Genomic DNA, 16,818 nt, shown 5'->3' with positions numbered 1-16,818 from the left:
AGTGTATTCACAATGTCCCTCACGTACTATTTTCTTCCAGTCAGTGTCCTGTTGCTGTGAAAAGACACCACGACCATAGTAACTCTTATAAAGGAAAACATTTCCTTGGGGCTGGCTTACAGTTTCAGAGGTTTAGTCCATTATCATCATGGTGGGGAGTACGGCACACACAGGCAGACATGGTGCTGGAGAAGGTGCTGAGAGTTCTAAATCCGGATCCACAGGCAGCAGGAAGAGACCGACTCTGGTCCTGGCTTGAACTTTTGGAACTCCAAAGCCCACCTCCAGTGACACACTTCCTCTGACAAGGCCACACCCACTCCAACAAGGCCATACCTTCTAATCCTTTCTAATCAACATAGAAGTAGTTATACAATGTATTGTTGGGCCTGGTGATGCAGACCTATAATCCAAGCTCTTTGCTGTGGTGAGGGCAGGAAGATCACAAGTTCAAGACTAGCCTGTGCAATTTAGTGAGACTGTCTCAAAACAGAAAGTTGAAAGAGGGCTGGGGATGTGTCAAGTTCCCAGGTATGAAAAAAGGTGACTTCATGCCCTTTTGCATGTGGATTCTCTTTTCTGCGTGATGTTTCTGAGGCTCATTCATGTTATAGCATCCATACACGGTTCCTTGTTATAGCTCAGTATCCTCCCGTATGTCTACACCACGCTTTGTTTATGTGCTGGTGGACAGGCAGCTTGGTTCTGTGTTTTGCCTTCTCATAACATTTTGACATCCCTCTTGTCATCGGTCTTCTTCAGTATTGCCTAGCAGCAAGACTGTAGCAGCAGCAAATGACCACTCTTAAAGGAACCTATTCCACGTTTGTTCTCCTCACAGCAACCTCTGAATCTGTTTGGGTTTACCTTTGGCCAGGGTCTCACTCTGCCTCCCAGGCTGGTCAGAAATGCACTACGTGCCCCAGGCTAGCCTTGAACTTTCAGCCCTCCTTCCCTGGCCTCTTCAGTGCTGAGCTCGCAGGCATGTGTCCCCAGGCTTGCCTCTCTCCTCTCAGAAGGTCATTCCATGTTTATGGCCCTTCCAGGATTGTCCATTAGTTCTAAGATTATTCTGGGAAATCACAAAGCCTAGTTGAGTCCTCCTATGCACATTTCCCATCATCCCCTGAGCAGTAAATGGCTCCAGCCACAATGAGCTGCCCTGCCTCCTCAAGACCCCGGGCTGTTCTCTCTCCTTTTAGGGCAAGTATACAAGCTGTGACCGCTGCCAAGTCATCTCTGACAGTTGTGTGTCTTCTGTTCTCCTCCGTCTCATCATACGCATCGTGTAGGTCTACAATCTTTTAAAAAATATTTATTTATTTATTTTATATGAGTGCTTTATCTGCAGAAGAGGGCATCAGATCACATTATAGATGATTTTGAGCCACCATGTGGTTGCTGGGAATTGAACTCAGGACCTCTAGAAGAGCAGGCGGCGCTCTTAACCACTGAGCCATCTCTCCAGCCCCAAGGGTCTACAATCTTACAACATTATATTTCTTTGCAGCACATTGCACAGTTGTAATGTATTTTCCTATGCTCTAAAAGCTCTGTAAAAGCAATGTATTATGTGCCTCACAAAAACCCTTCAACCTAGACAGCGCTTGGCTCATAGACATTAGTCGGTGGTGTTGCAGACAGGACGTGGGCAGAACTATCAAATGTTCCTGGAAATGTGAGGTCCTAAAAGTTCTCAAAACATTCTAAGCGAAGCAGACACATGCATACACACAACCTATATCCACACTGTTGCCAGCATCCCTCGTGCCCACCCCCATTGCCACATCACAGGATACAGGGAAAACAAGAGTCTACTTAATGGTATTACAGTTAGAATTCCCTTTATACAATTCTTTGCTCATAATGTAAAATAGAACTGACCTTTTAGATCACAAAAAACAAGCATGCTGTAATCTAATGGCGGCCTGTAGAGTGTGATCTTCTGTCTGAGGTGATTATTCTTGGCTTTGAAGAACACTCCAAAGAGATGCTTGCAAAGAGCCTCTTGTGCAGCGAGGAAAGATACTGAAAGCATGAGGTACTTTGATCCTTCCCAATCTGTGCCGTGTGGTATTAGAATATAAATATGGCCTTTGTTTTTGAGGGTTTAAGTCCTCCCTTTATTCACTTCTCAAAGGACAGATCATGGGACGAGATTACAGCTTTCTATCACGAAATTAATTTTGTACACTTGAGAAAGAGACTTTAATCACCACCTGGGAGAAGATAAATAGCTCAGAGCAGCTTCCCTAGCTGGAGGGGCCAAAGCTCAGAGGAGGGAAGAAAAGGATGTGACAGAATAAAGCCTCTTCCTGAAATTGTACATACATGTACATGCATGCACACACACAGGGGCACACACATGAACACATGCATGCACAGACACATATATATACACACATGCATGCATACACAGGGGTGCACACACAAACACATGCATGCATAAGCACATGTACACACACACACACGTATGCAAACACACATGCATGCACACACAAAATGCATTGTTTATAATCAGCCTCTTAATGTAGGATTCAGGTACAATTTGATAACTGTGGTGTGTGTGTGTGTGTGTGTGTGTGTGTGTGTGTGTGTGTGTGTGTGTGCTGGGGATGAAAAGCAGCCTGTCTAAAGAAAGAATGAGTTCCAGGACAGTCACACATAGGGAAACCCTGTCTTAAAAAACAAACAAGCGAACAAACAAAAACAAGAAAAAGCAAGAAGACAAATCTAACCATTGCAGTTGGAAACTGAGGAGTTGGCTCAGTGGATAGAGTGCTTGCCGTGTAAACATGAAGAACTGGGTTTAGCTCTCCCACATCCACGTAAGAAGCCAGGTAAGGTGACATGTGCCTATAATCCCACTATTAGGGAAGTGGAGACAGGAGGATTCTGGGGTTTGCTGACCAGCCAGTCTAGCCCAGACGGCAAGACCGGGTCCAGTGAAAACCCTATCTCAAAAAAAAAAATAAGGTTGAGAGGGATAGAGAAAGACACTTGACTTCAACCTCTGGCCTCTACATGCATGTACTTGTACACACATATGCATACACAGGAACACACACACACACATACGCTTAAGTAATTTTGGATACTATAAAAAGAAACTAAAAATATGTCACTGGTTATAATAATGTGCTACACTGGAGTAGTGAGGAAAATGTGTGCTTTTATTCAGACTGTGCTGCCAACTAGCTGTGATTCTGCACAGGTTATCTCATGTGAGTGTCGTGTGTGTGTGTGTGTGTGTGTGTGTGTGTGTGTGTGTGTGTGCGCGCGCGCGCGCTCGTGTACTGGTTGTAGTTACCTGAGGAGCCAAAGTGATGTGTGTTACGGCTGCTATAATTCAAATAATGCATGATTTCTCAGAAAGTACACTTACAGGTATAGAAGAAGAACATTTCCCTAGGTTTTTAATTGTGGTATCTGTCATAAAAAAACAGATTAGAAAAAAAAACCTGGCTCTGGCAGTGCGACCCTGTAATCCCAGCTACATCAGAGGCTGAAACAGGAAGGTTGCAAACTCAAGGCCTGCCTGGGCTACAGGGTGAGTGCCGATCAGCAGGGACAGCTAAGAGAGAACTTGTCTCAAAATAAAAAGTACACAAAGGACACTAAGAAAATCTCATGGGAGGATACAAGGGATGGGATAACAATTGAGATGTAATATGAATAAATTAATAAAATATATTAAAAAAGAAAATCTCTAGTACTAAAGAGAGAAAAATAGATAATTATTAATACATATATTTCAGGGTCTAGAGAGGTAGCTCAGCTGTTAAGAGCACTGGCTGCTCTTCCAGAAGACCTAGGTTCAACTCCCAGTACCCACATGTTGGTTCACAACTGTCTGTAACTCCAGTTCCAGGGGATCTGACACCCTTACACAGACACACAAACAGGCAGAACATTAACGCACATAAAATAGAAATAATTATTTAATTATTCAAACAAACAAACAAACATATATAAATATATACTTCATATATGCACAGCGAGCGAGGGAAGCCCAGACACTGAAGTATCCCCTTAGACGTGGCTCTCAGCTTATTTACATCAAATATTCAACAAAGAATTGCAAAGTGTTAGAGAAAATGTAGGAATCTGAATGTAGAGGCACTCCTCCCATCCCTCCCTGCCCCCCAGTTAGGAGAAGGCAAATGAAGGGCAGATAGAGACGGCGGAAGGGGGCTTGTGACTGCAGCCGTGTCTAGCAGCACCCCCAGGCGGATGGGAATAAGATGCCCTCCCGGCTGTGGAAGAGAGGCAGGAGTTTTTGTCTTTGTCGGCCTATGCTTTGCCTTTCTGTAGAGAGAAGAGGCAGAGAGCGTGCCCCGAGCTGCAGCTTAGATATATTGTGTTCAACAATCCTTCATACTTTGGGGTGGCATGTCCCAGTCTGCCATGCAGGCAAGGTAAAACACTTTCATAGTCCCCAAGGGACAATTCCTAGTGGTCTTATCCCATGTGATCTTTTTTATTTTTTTATTTTTTTAAGATTTAGTATTTATTTATTATCATGTACACAGTACTCTGCCTGCACGTACACCTGCAGGCCAGATGAGGGCATCAGGTTACATTATAGATTGTTGTGAACCACCATGTGGTTGCTGGGAATTGAACTCAGGATCTCTGGAAGAACAGCCAGTGCTCTTAACCTCTGAGCCATCTCTACAGCCCCCCTGGCCCCCACCATGTGATCTTTAATGACTCTATATTCTTCATTGTCAGCTATCCAGGATCTTGTGTCAACAGACATTTGCAAGCCACCAATTAAAACCAAGTAGCTAGAACTTCATGGACTGACTATGAAAACGTGTGACCCAAGCCAGTAAGCCATCTTGTTGGCCACATTCACAAGAGCCAGAACCAGACCATGCTTCTCCCCTTCGATGACACGCCTCCAAACGCACACGATGCACGCAAAAACAATGGCCCCACACCAAAGAACAATCATGAAGCTCCACAGACCGATGACCGCCTAATATCCTGTAACCCATAGATTCTTGGAGCTATCTCGCAAATTATATTACCATCAGAGAAGGCCTTTAATAATAATTGTTGACCAAAAGAAACTTCCTGGGAGCACTTTATCCGACAACACTGGTCAGAATGCATATTGTGTTCTGGCAAAGCTGAATGTGGGTGATTAATCTTCAATAAATTTATTGCTTCTTATTGAGAACTTCTGAACAAACTTGCCCACTTGTCCCCTACAGAGAGCACCCAAGAAAGCCAGGTGCCAAGTGGTAGCGCATGCCTTTAATCCCAACACTCAGGAGGCAGAGGCAGAGGCAGAAGCAGAGGTGGCAGATCTCAGTGAGTTCGAGGCCAGCCTGGTCTACAGAGAGTTTTCTAGGACATCCAGGCTACACATAGAAACCCTGTCTTGAAAACAACAACAACAACACCCTAAAAAAAGGTGGGGTGGGGGAGCGGGAATCAAGAGAGCCTATAAGCCTTCCCAACAGACCACGAGCCTCCTTACCACACACAACAGAGGCAGTAACTCACAATTTAATTGAGCTGCCTCCTTTCTGGGTGGAGGGCCAGCATGGTGTCCTCATGCACGCTGGCGCACAGGTTGCCTAGAAGGCTACGTACCTGCCCCCATGGCTAACTTCTTTTAACCATGAGTTTACTGTTGCAAAGTTAAAACATTAGCACATCCAGAATTTGCAGACTAATACAAACTCTCATGGCAACCATATAGCAATATGGCAAATAATGTAAAATATCAGGCTGGAGTTTGTTTCTTACATTTCTAAACATCTGCTGATTTTATGATTTTCCCTACCAGAGCCGTGAAGGTTACGAAGAACTGGAAGTCCTCACAGCCTCAGTACATCTTATAAATTCCAACCATGAGATCTCTGAAACACCTCCAAAATTAATAGGATTCACCACACTAAAAGTAGTAGTTTCCTTCAAAAGGCACCCAACCCATTCTTTAATAGCTCACCAAAAAAGTTGTTGAACTTTTTACTTAAGTTGTCAGGGTGGTAATGCCTGCCTTCTTTGGATGTCGGGCTGTTGAAAGCAGGGTTACACGAAAGGGGTCTCCGGGGAGCAGAGGCTTCTCTTTATATATTTATTCCCAGAGCCCGCCCTTCATCTCCTTTTTTGCTTTCCAGATTGATCCAATTTTTGTGCTTCCTGGAGAGCGCTGGGTTCTAATCAGCAACATCGGGAAGAGCCGGAACAAAGCGAGATGAGAAAAAGCAGAGTCCTCCATGCCCCAAAGCAGCGAGGGTAGCCCACCAGCCTGTCAGCTCTTCACAGTTTTGGGATGCTGTAACAGAGCTTCACGTGGTCCTGTCCTGTGCCGCGGTGCTGACCTCCACACCTCATCTGTAGGCTCTGCAGCGCCCCTTGTGTAGGCTACAGAAATGACAAAAGAGAGATGCAACCGGATGCTAAATTTCCCAAGCCCACTTTCCTCCTAAGGTTGCCCACTGCTCCCTCTTACCAGCAGGCTAAAGGTGTGCTCCCCTTCCTTTAAACTAAAGCCACCATGCCAGCTCCCCAAATATGACTCAACTCCCAAAAATAAATAAAACACATGCCATTCTATTGGACAGCCAAAAAGGAGCCAGTATGTCTTTTAAAAAAATAATTTATTTGTTTTTATTTTATGTGCGTTGGTGTTTTGCCTGCATGCATGTCTGTGTGAGGGTGTCAGATCTTGGAGTTATAGACAGTTGTGAGCGTTCATGTGAGTGCTGGGAACTGAACCTGGGTCCTTTGGAAGAGCAGTTAGTACTCTTAACCGCTGAGCCATCTCTCCAGCCCCCAGTAGTTATTTACTTACTTCCTCATTTTTACACGTTTGGAGAATTTCATACAGGAATACTACATATACACAATTTCCACCCCGCTCTCTCCCACCTCCATCTCCTTCTGCGTCTTACACTTCCTCTCAGAGTACTTGCCACTGCCTACTAAGACACCAAACACATTAATACTTGAGGCATCGGCAGACAGTTCCCCACTTAATGAAAACCCTGAGCTGTGTGGCAGCAGGAGTCCACACATCCACGCCTACTTACTTCGCCTTCTTCAGAAATCTGGACGCTTGGACGATGGCAGGGGGAGGGAGCTTGAAATACAAGCCCACTGACTGAGTAGATGGGTCATTCCGTAGGATGAAGGACCTTCCACAGGCCCATCAGCAAGAAGCCAACCAGGCGCAGGGCAAAGAGGCCAGGCACAGGCGAGACAGCCGCACCTAGGCCAGTCCTGCCCTTGCCTTGTCTTGAAGACCCTGTAAAAGCCAGACTTGAAGAAGTCTAGAGGCACCCTGTCCACCTGCAGACAGCCCAAACCAGGCCTGTCTCTGTCCCCACTTTGTTAGGGCTCATAGGGCCTTCAGGAGGAAGCTCTCACCTAATCCTCACCAACCTGCCACAGCGTGGCTGAGGTGGCATCCTGCAATGAGCGCATCAGGCAAAAGCAAAGCTTATGTGGCCAACATCACCCTGCTCTTCCCCTTAGGCCCGCCCCTTCCTGGCAAGGCCAGCCTTCGCCCCTTCACAGCTCCTGGTGCTACCCTTTCTTGGCCAATGTTAGTTGGGTCCTAGATCTCACCATGGGCAGCGGGTAGGGTTTCCTGTACCCCAAAAAGGCTTTTGTCCAACCTGGCTGCCTAGTGCTCTGCCAAGATGCTGATAAAATAAACCAACAAATACAAACACGAGTAGACACAGAAATAGGCGAGTAAGTAGAGGAGAAGATGAATGGCCGGGTGAAGAGACTCCATGCACAGTTACTGGAGGCTGCGTTCGCTTCTGCCCCTTAGAGTAGTGGTCATCTCCATAGCAACAGTGTTCTATCAATAGAAGGGCCAGAGAGAACTGGGAAGGAGGCCTCGGAGGCCCAGTCCTGCCTGGGCTGTCAGTTTTCTAAGAACATTCTTATCCGTAGGGAGGGTGTCGGACACAGGGAGGTACCCCCTAAGTCGGGATGGGCAAGAGTGCTAGTTTTTGGTCACCCACTGGATATTTTTTCACTGATGAGGCTCCCCAGCGTGGTTTTGGTATACACAGAAGTAGAAAGTCCTACTTTCCCTTGGAGCTTTCAGTCTCACAGGCCTAGAATGTGAGAGCTCAGGGGCTCCAGGGAGACCAATAATACGCCATTCATCCCTTAACTCACTGCGTGCCAGGACCTAGGTAAAGAGCTGGGCACAATCCTGCTTACTTCTTAACAAGGAGATTGACTGGGCATTTGAACCCAGGGCCCCGCTAGAGCTAGGCAAGCACTCTACAGCCGAGCTCTATCCTCAGCCCTAAATAAGCAGGTTTTTCCCCCCTCTAAGAAGTTAATATTATAGTGACATAGCAATTTGAATAGTGTTCTAGATAAACAATGTGAGTAACCAGTTCTGTCTGATGGCGTCAACCTGCTTCCAAAGAGGTGGCAGTCAGCTGGTGACCCTGCAGGTTAGGGCAGCAGTCACATAAGGAGGAAAGAAAACACTAGGTTAAGGGCAATGTACAGGCACAGGCCTGTACACTCAACAAGCTGTGAACCAGGAGTTAAGTCTGGAAAAATAAAGCTGGGACTAAACCCTGGAGGGCTATAGTTGTCTTCGGGACTTTGATTTTTTTTTTCCCTTGTTGGCTGGTCTGTTTCAGAATCATCGGGACTGTTTATTAAAAATCCCAGGTGACAGCCATGTGTGGTGGCGCACGCCTTTAATCCTAGCGCTCAGGAGGCAGAGGCGGGCAGATCTCTGTGAGTTTGATGTTTAGCCTGATCTACAGAGTGAGCTCCAGGCCAGCCAGGACTACATAGTGACACCCTGTTTCAAAAGCTAAAAATTAAATAAAAACATAAAAGTCCCAGGCCATACTCCAAACCGCTGCCTGAGAATCTCTGAGGTCACATCTGAGAAGACCGTAACAGTCTCCTTGGGAGAATCCCTCATTAAACTTCCAAGTTAAACTCAAGCATGTGGTGGTGAGGAGGTGGAGGACTCTCTTAAGGTTCTGGGAGGAGCTAAGTATTTACTGAGAAGTGTCCTAAAAGTGAAAAGTGGAGTGGTTTACGTGTGCGTGTCCGTTCCAGCGTTGACACGTGATAAGCTGAGTCATCAGAGGCAGGGGCATTTCCGGTCTCACCCACACGACTCGGCTTCCTGAACCACTAGCTGCGTTCTAGTCAGTTTCCTGAGAGTTTGTAATGAATGGAAGTTCGCTTGGCTCCTGGTTCTGGAAGCCAGGAAGTTCACGAACCTGGTTCTTCCACATGACAAGGTCCTGCTTGCTGTGTCCCTGTAGTAGAAGACAGAGAGCAATAGCAGGCGAGGACAAGAAAAAGCAGATTTAGTTTTATAGCATTTAACATGAACCCGCTACTGCGGCCATGGTGTTAATAGGTCGTGACCTATTACACTGTCCTGCGCTCTTCTTACTGATGTGAATTGACAAGTTAAGTAGGGTACTTCCAGAAAGCCAGACTTTTTTTTTTTTTTTTTTTAAGACAATGTTTCTTTGTGTAGCTCTGTCTGTCCTGGAACTCAATCTGTAGACCAGGCTGGCCTTGAACTCAGAGATCTGCCTGTCTCTGCCTCCGAAGCTCTGGTGTTAAAGGTGTGTGCTACCATGCCTGGCTGGGCCAAACTTTCCTGTAAGGAGAAGAGAGAAAATGTATTTTTTCATCCACTCAATAGATTTTCATTAATATAGTGAACTTAAATAGTAATTGAATCCTCCATAGTGAAGGCCTGTGTTATACCAAATTAAAGTTTAAAAAAAATTTTTTTTTAAAATATGGAAACACATGAAAGTCATTGAAATTAATGAATTTAAGTTCTTACGAACCTAATGGGGAGGCAACTTGGTACACTGGCGTCTATTTCTGTTTACAGTTTATAGTTGTTTTTATTAAATTTATTTTATGTACGTGTGTATGCATGCATGCGTATGCGAGAGAGAGAGAGAGAGAGAGAGAGAGAGAGACAGACAGACAGACAGACAGACAGACAGACAGACAGACAGACAGCAAGAAAGAGTGAGAGATGGGTTCTTAGGTGCACAGGCCACAGTGCACAGCATTAATTTCTCTCCTCCTACTCAGGGATCAAACTCTGGTCATCAATTCTTGGCGGCAAATACATCTAACCACTGAGCCATCTTCTGGGATCAAATGTGTCTGATATATATATATATATATATATATATATATATATATATATATATATATATATATCCAGTAACAGACATAAAACTAATACAGCTGGCTTCATATTCTCTCTCTCTCTCTCTCTCTCTCTCTCTCTCTCTCTCTCTCTCTCTCTCTGTTTTTTGAGACAGTTTCTTTATGTAGCCTTGGCTGTCCTGGAACTCACTCTATAGACCAGGCTGGCCTTGAACTCAGAGATTCTCTGCCTTTCTAGTGCTGGGATTAAGGTGTGCACCACCACTGCCTGGATGAGTCACCAGCACCAGATTTTTAAAAAATATTTATTTATTATAGCTGGGTGTGGTGGCGCACGCCTTTAATCCCAGCACTCAGGAGGCAGAGGCAAGTGGATCGCTGTGAGTTCGAGGCCAACCTGGTCTACACAGCGAGTCCAGGATAGCTAAGGCTACACAGAGAAACCCATTCTCGGGGGGGGGGGGGGGGGGAAAAGACAAGCACACCATGGCTCCTTGTAATAGCTGTAGTTTCTGGGTAAGAGCTCTCTCCTGGAGGTAGAAGTCACCCCAAGCTAGGTCTGTATACACTGTGCTGTGTGCCCCACACTGGCTGAGCAGATGTCTCAGGAAGGTTCTTGAAGGTGATTGTTTATATTGACCCTCTTTTCTGAGAGAAGTATGCATGCTCCATCTGTGACGTATTTGCAGTGGCTTTGTTCTTTCCCCCTTTTTTGTTCGGTCTGAGACCGCAGGCCATGCGATATATATATATGGACTCTTCCCTCAGTTAAACCTCTGTGGAAAGTCAGTCACTCAGGCATGTGTCTCCTGGATTCCAGGTCCTATTTAGTGGGCAGAGAAAATGCTGACAATTTATCTGCTCACCCTTACACCAAAAGCATATTCAGTGACTTTTAAAAATTAAGATTTCTTTTTTCTTTTTTTTTTTTAAGATTTTATTTATTTATTATGTATACAGTGCTTGAAGGCCAGAAGAGGGCATTAGATCACATTATAGATGGTTGTGAGCCACCATGTGGTTGCTGGGAATTGAACTCAGGACCTTTTGGAAGAGCAGTCAGGGCTCTTAACCTCTGAACCATCTCTCCAGGCCCCAAGATTTATTTCTTTTTCTTTCTTTTCTTTTTCTTTTTTCTTTTCTTTCTTTCTTTCTTTTTTTTTTCAAGAGAGGGTTTTGGTGTGTAGCCTTGGCTGTCCTGCACTTGCTTCATAGGCCAGGCTGGCCTTGAACTCAGAGATCTGCCTGCCTCTGCGTCCCAAGTGCTGGGATTAAAGCCGTGCACCACCACGCCTGGTAAGATTTCTTTTTATTTTTTTATGTGTATACATGTTTCACCTGCAGGCATGTATGTGCACATTTATTCTTGTGGATGCACAAACCTGGGTCTTCTTCCTAACAGCTGAGCCATCTCTCTGTCCCCAGGGCATCTAATTTTTAATTCTATTTGACACTAATTACTTGGAGTTAGTATTAGACCCTACTGGTCAAAGGTTCATTTTCCTAAGACTAATGTTTCAGACACCAACCATGAGTGCAAGGTCTCTTAATATTTCTGACCTCCTGGTTGTAAGTCAGAGGTCATCACAATCCCCTCCTCACTGGAGATTAAAGGCATATCACTCAAAAAACAATGGTTTGGGCTGGAGAGAGAGAGAGAGCTCTTCAGTGCTTCATGGTACATTCTGCTCTTGCAGAGGACATGAGTTTGATTTCCAGCGCCCATGAGATGACTAACAAACACATGGAATTCCAGCTTCAGAAGGAATCTGATGCTTCCCCTGTGGGCATCTGTACTCATGTACATATGTCTATACACATGCATGTGAGAAAAGCAAACCCTTAAAGGCGGTGTATGTGTGTGTGTGTGTGTGTGTGTGTGTGTGTGTGTGTGTGTGTGCGCGCGCGCACGCGCTCTAGGGACCCTGTGCCAGGAGCCAGGAAAAAGATCAGATACATATCATTTCAAAATGTCACAGCCAGACACTGTGATATAGCAAAAAGATAGTCGCACAGCTGTGGACAGAAATAAATTCTGAGTCTCAGGTTTTTTTTTTCTTCTATCTGTGTGGCCTTAGACATGCTATTTAGCTTCTTTCTGGCTTTATTTATTTATTTTCTTCTTTAGACCTGTAATTTGTGCTCACAATAACTACCTTTTAGGGCTGTCACAAGGAGGGAATGTGTGCAGACGCGTGAGATAATGGGCTTCAAGCTCAGAGCTCAGTGTCCCCACACATTAGCGAGCCCCGTGTGAGCGGCAGCGTGGCTGCCTCTGCTGCCCCTCTCTCGCCCTCCATCCACGGAAAGCCTGTGCTTCTGTGGGGGCAGCAGGCAAAGCTCTCTCCCTCTCACTGGAGTGGGTAATCCCGTTTCCTAGGTTCCTGCTGACCCACAGTTTGAGACATAAACTTTTTGATAATGCCCTGAGATGTGTTAAGGTATAGGACAAGTGGGCCAGTGATGACTTACTTGTGACTGCTGCCTGGACAGAGGGGACAGGGCAGACAGCGGGACATCCTCTTTTCCCCAAGAGAACCATTCTATCTAGTGCTTTGTTCAGCTGGAGTCCAGCAGCAGTTAACAGCTCAGCCAGTTTGCTCAGAAGGGTCCCAGTGTTACATCTAAAGAGCCAGTGTCCTCCAAACCTCCTTGGTCCAGGCAAGTCAGGACAGTTGGACATTGTATGTCTGTGCGCTGGGTTTCTGGTCACTGGCAGTGTGCTTCAGTAGATGCCACCCCATTGCAGCAGCCAGAAGAGCTGAGCTGGGAGAGCATGAGGCTGGAGAAAGCCGTCCCTAGGTCTGGACCCCAGGCTGTTTCACTTTGGGCATCAGAACAGATTATCTGACTTTCTCAAACCTGGATTTCTTCATCCGTAAAGACATATCCTATTCTTTGCTGAATTTGTAGTGAACTTCTTATTTATTTTTTTTAAAGATGTATTTATTTATTATGTATAGTGTTCTGCTTGCGTGTATACCTGTACACCAGAAGAGGGCACCAGAACTCATTATAGATGGTTGTGAGCCACCATGTGGTTGCTGGGATTTGAACTCGGGACCTTTCGAAGAGCAGACAGTGCTCTTTACCTCTGAGCCACCTCTCCAGCCCCAACTTCTTATTTATTAAACTCAATGTGCACACAACACTTGTAGTGTTGTAGGACCCCCAGTGAGCACCCGTTCTTTCTCCCAGACTTCCCTTGGGGTACTGTGTCTCTAAGCACCCCTGAGGCTTCACATCAGGGAAGGAAAGTGGCTCGTGGGGAGTAGGGGGCACTGTCACCACTAGTCCGTTCTTCCTGCTTCCCTGCACCCCACCCTCAGAGCTTTGGTAAGCCTCTGATGAGAGGCATGCCGACCCTAAGCACACACCCGCCTTTAGCTTATGTATGTGCCCCACATGCTTTCCTCGACGTTAAATGTATCCTGGGCCATTCTCTGGCCTGTATATTTAATTTATAATCCTTTTTACTCTAGGGGCTTCCTGAGGTGCCAGAGGGACTTAAATGTTTATTCTCAGCACTATTCAACCCCAAATCAACTAATTGCTCTGATGAACTGTATATTTCTATCTCCATTTGCTTGACTGGACGGGAAACAATGCTAAGCGTTCACCTTAGATTTATTTGTAAAAACCCTAGACAGATTGAGAATTACAGAGCTCCTTATGCTGTCTCTTAAAATAAATATTTCTCATTCAACCAGGAGTCAAAGAGGAAAAAGCCACTACCCCGGCACGGATCGTCTAAGTTAAGTCATGTTTTCAAAAGTGTCGAGGGAGGCCACAATTGCTGTACGCGCTGAAGAAAACTGTTGCGGCCTTTCCGTGGAAGGAGCTGTTTGTGAAAAGCAGTTCCAGTGTTCTCAGCGGGGGTTGGTGTTTATCTACAGTAGGCTCAGGGAGAAAGAGGGCATTAATCAAGTATTTTCAAAATTAAATTTCCAGAGTTCTTAACAGTGTTAAATGTCCCAGAGACCCCATTTATCAAACAGTGTGGACTTAATGACCTCATGCCTTCTGGGGCCCCTGGTCCATCCGATGGATTGTGTGTGGCAGGCATGCTATAAGCTTGTATGTGGTGAGACCCTTCCATGTTTTTCAGGTTACACAGAATTTTACTGTTTTTTTTGTACCTAACAAGATAAATATGAAAATATTTCCGTAAAAATAGCATTATGTGTGAGGTTTCAAAATGCAAATGAGTTTTGTAAGACTCTCCTGGTTGGCATTTTCTAATAGGTAAATATTTCTAGTTCTAGGGTATAAGATAGTGTATTGATCTACCTAGAAGGTCCTGGGGGCTGGGGAGACGACACAGTCAGTAAAGTGCATGTCACATAAGCATGAGGACCTGAGTTCAAATCCCAGCACCCACCTGTCTGCAATCTTGGTGCCAGGGAAGCAAAGACCAGAGGATCCTTGGAGCTTGCTCTCCAGCCAGCCTAGGGAGTGGGGCCAGAGAGAGACCCTGACTCAAACAATAATGTGGAAAGTGATAGCGATAGGCATCCAGTCTCTATATGTATGTACACACACACACACACACACACACACACACACACACACGCCCTCCACTCCAGGGCGACCCAGCCTGCAGGACAGAGGGGTGTGTGTGGCAGAGCTGTGCTCCACATGAAGGTATTGGAACAGTTTGGCTCTGAGCTGCTGTTGAAATCTGGTCCTCAATGGGCAGAGGCCTGAACAGACACATCGGAATGGCAGAAGAATGCAAGATACACATGTAATTTCAGATCCTCCGGCAGCCACATTAAAACAGTGAGGAGCCACAATAAAAGGTGGCTTAACTATTTCAATATGTATTCTATGCAAAATTTTGGAGCTCTTTGCATTCTTTTTTTTTTTCCCTATACAGTATCTTTGAAATCTGGTATGTATTTTATACTGTCAGCACATCTCAGTGTAAACTTGCCATGTAGGCAGGGCTCACAGGCCACAAAGGGGGGTAGGGACATAGAACGGCAGCTTGGCAGAATCCTGGCGGCACCTGGAAAACCAGTGTAGCCTATTTGTCTTGTGACTAGAGGTGTGAGAAAGAGAGAGAGAGAGAGAGAGACAGACAGACAGACAGACAGACAGACAGAGACAGAGACACACAGAGACAGACAGAGATAGAAAGAGACAGAGACAGAGACACACAGAGAGATACAGAGGCAGAGTACTTCCTCCCACCTCCCTTCCTTTTGGCCCCACCTCTCTATGAGACCATGTAATGGATGCTAACATCATACCAGGTGCCAGACAGTATGGTGGGCATTCCAAATGCATTATCTCTGCCCTGTAAGAATCACAGGCCTTGGCCTATAGTTCAAGTAAATGAAACAGTCAAATGGGAGCAATATAGAGTAGTGGTTAGAGCAAGCTTGGACTCATGCACACTGCTCCCTTCACTGTGAGCCTTGGGGAGGGCTGTCTTCATGAGACGTTTCCGTGTTTCTCACAGACATATAGTATGTGATACACGTGAAGACACACGTGCAAAGGTATAAGTAGTCATTACTATTTCTTTTCTTTTCTTTTCTTTTTTTTGAGACAGAGTTTCTCTGTATAGCCTTGGCTATCCTGGACTCACTTTGTAGACCAGGCTGGCCTCGAACTCACAGAGATCCACCTGCCTCTGCTTCCCAAGTGCTGGGATTACAGACATACACCACCACACCCGGCTTACTATTTCTTTTTTAAATATGTTTTTTAGAGACAGGGTTTCTCTGTGTAGCCTTGGCTGTCCTGGACTTGCTTTGTAGCCCAGGCTGGCCTCGAACTCACAGTGATCCACTTTCCCCTGCCTCCATTTCCTTGAGTGGTGGGATTAAAAGCTTGTGCTACCATGCCCGGCACCACACATGTCCAGCACATTCGCTAATATCTGTGTCAGCGCACGCCTTTAATCCCAGCACTTGGGAGGCAGAGGCAGGCAGATCACTGTGAGTTCGAGACCAGCCTGGTCTACAAAGTGAGTCTAGGACAGCCAAGGCTAACACAGAGAAACTCTGTCTTGAAAAACAACAACAAAAAACATTAGTGCCATATTGTGTGGCCTGTGGCCTTGGTCCGAGGAGATGCTTCAAAGCCTTATTAAGAACATCTGGGTCCCGATGAAGCCCTACTGTACCCAGGTTTACCAGGAAATTTGGGTAGGAATGGGGCTAATGACCTTCATCCTTTATAAAATCAGGAGTGCTGATGAAAGAAGCAAAGCTTTGAAAGGCTCCAGCCCTGCACCTGCCCGTGGCCATCATTAGCCGCTCCATGTGTCCACTCAAGATGAAGCGTGTCGGCTAAGCTTAAGCAAACTGTGTTAGAGGGGCATGGCCCGTCGCTGTACACTTGTCTAAGTATCGTTACAATGTGGCATTAATAAATGTGAGAAGCACCAAAACACATTAGTGTGGATAAATGTGGAATAATACAGCATTTGTACACATTATGCAAGCATTACTATATGAGGGAGGCTCAGAGAAGTTAAGCAGCTCAGCCTAGGCCGCACAGTTAACACCTAATACTCAGGCTCTCATCTCCTGTCACTGCCGTTAGTGTTTCTCCCTACTTGTCCCCTTTTACAATACAGAGTTAACTCGGTGGCATGAAATGAAACGGACTCTTGAGAAGTAAGTTCTTTTTGAGACTTTA

General features: G+C 45.6%; 1 protein-coding gene and 1 long non-coding RNA gene across 2 annotated transcripts; one reads left to right on the top strand and one right to left on the bottom strand.

Annotated features, from left to right (window-relative positions):
- Nucleotides 1–6,080: 6,080 nt before the first annotated feature.
- On the bottom strand, nt 6,081–7,817 carry LOC311599619. The gene is made up of 3 exons (XR_014779972.1): nt 7,591–7,817; nt 7,053–7,267; nt 6,081–6,384 (listed from the first exon to the last, which is right to left on the bottom strand). It is a non-coding gene; the product is annotated as an uncharacterized lncRNA (long non-coding RNA).
- Nucleotides 7,818–16,232: 8,415 nt separating this feature from the next.
- Nucleotides 16,233–16,558, top strand: LOC311600776 (ATP synthase subunit ATP5MJ, mitochondrial-like). Its single transcript, XM_084787816.1, has one exon. It carries the CDS (start codon nt 16,248–16,250, stop codon nt 16,428–16,430), a length of 183 nt encoding a protein of 60 aa, XP_084643942.1. The 5' UTR covers nt 16,233–16,247; the 3' UTR covers nt 16,431–16,558.
- Nucleotides 16,559–16,818: the final 260 nt, after the last annotated feature.

The sequence above is a fragment of the Acomys minous genome (genome assembly GCF_964271855.1).
Source record: "Acomys minous genome assembly, chromosome: 6".
In the NCBI taxonomy this organism is placed as follows: domain Eukaryota; kingdom Metazoa; phylum Chordata; class Mammalia; order Rodentia; family Muridae; genus Acomys; species Acomys minous.
The sequence above is the reverse complement of the archived record's forward strand: the minus strand, read 5'-3'. Positions and strand labels throughout refer to the sequence as shown.

Excerpts from the sequence above, each read along its gene's own strand:
- LOC311600776 (XM_084787816.1), top strand. The coding sequence starts at position 16,248 with ATGCTTCAAAGCCTTATTAAGAACATCTGGGTCCCGATGAAGCCCTAC.